The sequence below is a fragment of the Penaeus monodon genome, chromosome 14 (assembly GCF_015228065.2).
Source record: "Penaeus monodon isolate SGIC_2016 chromosome 14, NSTDA_Pmon_1, whole genome shotgun sequence".
NCBI classification, from domain to species: domain Eukaryota; kingdom Metazoa; phylum Arthropoda; class Malacostraca; order Decapoda; family Penaeidae; genus Penaeus; species Penaeus monodon.
In genome coordinates, this window is record NC_051399.1 from 43168001 (window position 1) to 43172134 (window position 4134).

A 4134-nucleotide genomic window follows, 5' to 3' on the forward strand; every position below is an offset into this window, starting at 1 on the left:
CGACGGCCCGCGACCAGCCACCCCCACGCACCTCCATCCGCTACCTGCACCGCCTCGACTCCGGCCTCCTTCCCCTCGAGGCGCTGGATAGCCCCACTCACCTGTGATGCTCTTTTCTTACTTTTTGTATGACCTTAGATTAATGCAAGAGACAATCTTTTAATATTTACCTACTTGTATGGCTGTGAACCTTCGCTAGACATCTTCTCCTGTCCTGGACCATGTGCGTCGTCGTCTGGGTCTTCGGCTAGAACTCGGATGTGATGCAAGTGCAGCTCGGCCGCCTGTCTTCTCGTAGCGAGGCTGTGCAGCGCCCAGGTGACCTCTGATACGCGCGGTTCGTGCATGTTCGTGAGGCTGTGTTGGATGAGACACCCCAGTCGAGGCATGTGAAGGCGCCCACGCCAGCCGGGCACCCCGCCCACGCCCACCATGCGCAAGTTATCCCTGCGCTGCTCACCAACCCCACATTCGGTGCCGGGCGTGCCACCGCCCGCGCCAACCCCACCGCCGTCAACAGGCCTGTCACCCACGCCCACGCCACCGACCACGCCCGCACGGCGGCTGGTCTCCTCGCGCTCTCTGGGCTCCACCTCGTCGCCCCCGCTGACGCCTCCGGTCGTCTCACAGTACAACATCCCGCCGTGCCTGCCCTCGCACCAGCACCACGCCCAGCTGCCGCCCACCCCAGGCCCTCCCTCGCACCGCTCACTACCCGCCCTTCACGCCCACCACGTGCAGAATGATGCTCAGGCCCATCACTCATCCCACCCGACGTTGCACGCCCACCACCACTCCCTGCCCATCCAGGACGCCCACCCACACCACTCCTCGCACCCCGCCCTTCACGCGCAGTCCCCTCACTCATCCCCGCCGGCCAACCGCCCGCCGGGTCATTTCTCTCACGCCGCGGCCCTCAGCGGGCACCAGCACCCGCGGCAGCTGCCCGGTCTGCCCCGCCACCACACCATCGGCGGCGTGGGCAGCGGCCGCATTCTGCCCCCCGCGCCGCACCATGACCCCTCCGCCGCCTCTTCTGCCGCTGGCACCGCCGCCGTCGTCGTCGTCACCACCAGCAGCGTCCCCCCCGCGCCCGCCCAACCCATCACCACCACTATGGCCAGCCTCGCCGCGCGCCCCGCTCACGCTCTCCACTCCGCCAGCTACAAGTACAGCCTGGACGTGCCTCGTGCCAACCTGCGAGACATGCGGAGCAACACATACCCTCCGCCAGGCGCCGACGGCTCCTCGCCCTCGCAGTCGTCCTCCACCACGAGCGGGACTACGAGCGGCGGCGGCTCCGGCGGCTCGCAGAACTCGCCCTCGGACCTGTTCCCGCCCTCGTCCCCGCGCCTGTCGCCGGGAGGGCCCATGGTGGCGCTGGCCGGGCGTGTGTCCCCTCAGCTGCCGCCCACGTCCCCCTGCGGACGGGTGCCCCCACACTCGCCGGGGCCACGGTCCTCGCTCTCCTCCTCGGTGTCCTCCTCGTGTGCCACGTCGCCCGTGCCCCGCCTGTCCCCAGTGCCACGCTCACCTGTCCACGCCCCCGTCACTCTCTCGCACTCCGCCCACTCGTCCCCGAGCCCCGCCCATGCTTCGCCCAGTCACGCCCATGCTTCACCGGTGGCACGTGGCTCGCCCGTGCCACCGCCCATCATCAGCTCCCCGACGCCCACGATTCGAGGCTCACCAGCGCGGAGGAAAGGCTCCATGCCTGAGTTGCGCTCGCCCTTGTTCAGGAAGACGACTCGGCCGCCCCTGCAGCGCTCGCACGCCACCGCTGGGTAAGCTCCTCCTCCTCCTAGGCCTCGGCTGCCTTCTCCTCCGGCCCCTCCTCGCCTCGCCATTATCCTTCCTTATCCATTCAACTTCGGTCAGTTCTTACTCCCCTGGAAGCTCTTTCCACTCACGCTTTTAGTGTCTCTTTCCCCATATGCCTCCTTGCATTCCATACCTTATCTCATTGATTCGTAGAACTTGTGTTTTGACAGCCTTATGGCGCCTTGCCTTTCCGCCAGTACCTAGTGTCCCATTACATGCTAAATACATGTAATTGTTTGTAGTTTAAGGAGTAAAGAACAAATTGTTATTCTAGATGATCAGTAGTGTAATATGTTATCTCTGATTGTTCCCGAAGGTCTAGATGTGCAATTTCCTCCAATACCAGGTTAGGATTGTGAGTCGTAATTCATCCCAAGCCGAGCACTACTAGCACCTTTGCGCTGGACTCACTCAGGGGTTCACCGTAATTGCTATCATTATGACGAAATGCAGTCCAAGTAGTAGGTACGGCCATACGCCGACTCCGTGTGTTCTGTACGTTCAAGTCCCGATGAAGTACTTAGCAACTCCTCACCGCCGTGGGTGCAGCTTTCCGTTCGCTCAACAGACCATGTTGCCCGCGGCCTTTTTTTAGACGAAGCGATTGGAGAGGGAAACGTGCATTTTAGTCTAGGCGAAAACTGCGAACTCTGGATCAACGTTATTGAATATTATCATCTTTGCGGAGCGCGAAGTGGAAACTAAACGAACACACGGCGTAGTTGGGAATGCGCAAATAAATCCCCTCCCCCCGCGCACGTGTAATGTCGAGTGGACGATCCCTCCTTCGGCGCCGGCAGAGAATGAGGATCGCATGGCTGCGGAACATGCACTCCTTGAATGTACCTTCGAAACCTTTCTTGATTGGGTCTCGTCTTGGCGGAGAGCCCAGTGATGTTTTTGTTGCATGCAACCATAAAAAAGGGCTTGCAAGGAGCCGGAGGCGAAGGGAATCCCAGAATTGCTGGCCGCTAGTGGTGTCTTTCCGGCAATTACTTTGGATCTTTATGGCCTTTGTTTGGCGTTATCATCACTATCGTCGAATCGTTAAATGGCAGTCGTCACAGAAGGAATCGATTGCGAGGATCCCATGTCTGGTCTTTTTTCTTTCTTTTTCCCATTAACAGTTTTATAACTTGCAATTGCAGATTGTGGATGCTCGTGAATAGTTGCAGATTAGAAAGGTTTCGCTTATCCGTCCGTGTTATGGAACAAACAGAAATGATTGAAATGGACGTGAACTAATATCACGAAAATGTCTCGGATTACTGTTCCTGCTTTTCGTTGTAATTGTTACTAGGATTTTTTTCCGTACCATTTTCGTTTTCTTTAAACCATCACCTGCACGTTGGTATTTTCACTGTTATTGTTGTATTTATTATCTCCATTGCTGTTATTTCTCTTATTGCTTTGTCCCTCGTTTACTGGAGAGAAGAAACTCCCGTTCTCCCTGTATAACAATAAACCGCAGAAGCAAGAACACATTTGTTAAACACGAAATACGTAAACCAAAGGAATGGGGAAAGATCCTGCTCATAAATAAGATATTGTCCGATATTATTACGCAGCTGCAATTTCCGGTTTGATTAATGATTAACACCTTCGTATGTCATTCCCTTGTGGTGGTGGTCTTTAAAAAATATCTTATTTGTACGCGTATGGATACGAGTAGATGTGTTGTGTTGTGTGTTTTGGGGTTGACCTACCATGATTACTAATGGTAGTATTTTCGTGTCTTGATTGTTGCCGTCACCATTGCCATCAGTTTTTCCGATAGTAGTAGAGGAAAGCTATTTGGCAATGTCATTACCAGCAAAGCTATTAAGCCATATCAATATCAGGTTCTGATATTGATAATGGTGGATGTTGTTGTTATTGCTGCTACTTTTTTTTCTTTTAGAATTCCTTTACTATAGTCATTGTTATTGCATAAGTATATTTTTCTGTCGTTTTAATTTTTTATTTATTATTATTTTTGTTGCTGTTCTTAAGCAAGCTTCTCTCTCTCTCTCTCTCTCTCTCCTCTCTCTCTCTCTCTCCTCTCTCATCTCTCTCATCTCTCTCTCCCTCTCCCTCTCCCTCTCTCTCTCTCTCTCTCTCTCTCTCTCTCTCTCTCTCTCTCTCTCTCTCTCTCTCTCTCTCTCTCTCTCTCTCTCTCTCTCTCTCACAGCCCCCCCCTCTCTCTGTCTCTCACTCAGTTCCCCCCTCCCTGCCTCTGTCTCTCGCTTGCTCGGTCTTTTCTCTTTCTTTTTCTTTCTCTTTCTCCACCTTTCCTCCCTCCCCATTGTGTCATTCACTCTCTCATATCTCTTC

The 4134-nt window shown here is 54.7% G+C and overlaps 1 protein-coding gene across 1 annotated transcript in view; it reads left to right on the plus strand.

The window, feature by feature from the left end:
* The first annotated feature begins 432 nt into the window (after nucleotides 1-432).
* LOC119580716 (extensin-like) overlaps nucleotides 433-4134 on the plus strand; it is a 10719-nt gene continuing 7017 nt past the window's right edge. The window contains exons 1-2 of the mRNA XM_037928813.1: nucleotides 433-1784; nucleotides 2138-2167. Coding sequence (XP_037784741.1) covers nucleotides 433-1784; nucleotides 2138-2167 — 1382 coding nt within the window. The remainder of the gene's footprint in view (nucleotides 1785-2137; nucleotides 2168-4134) is intronic.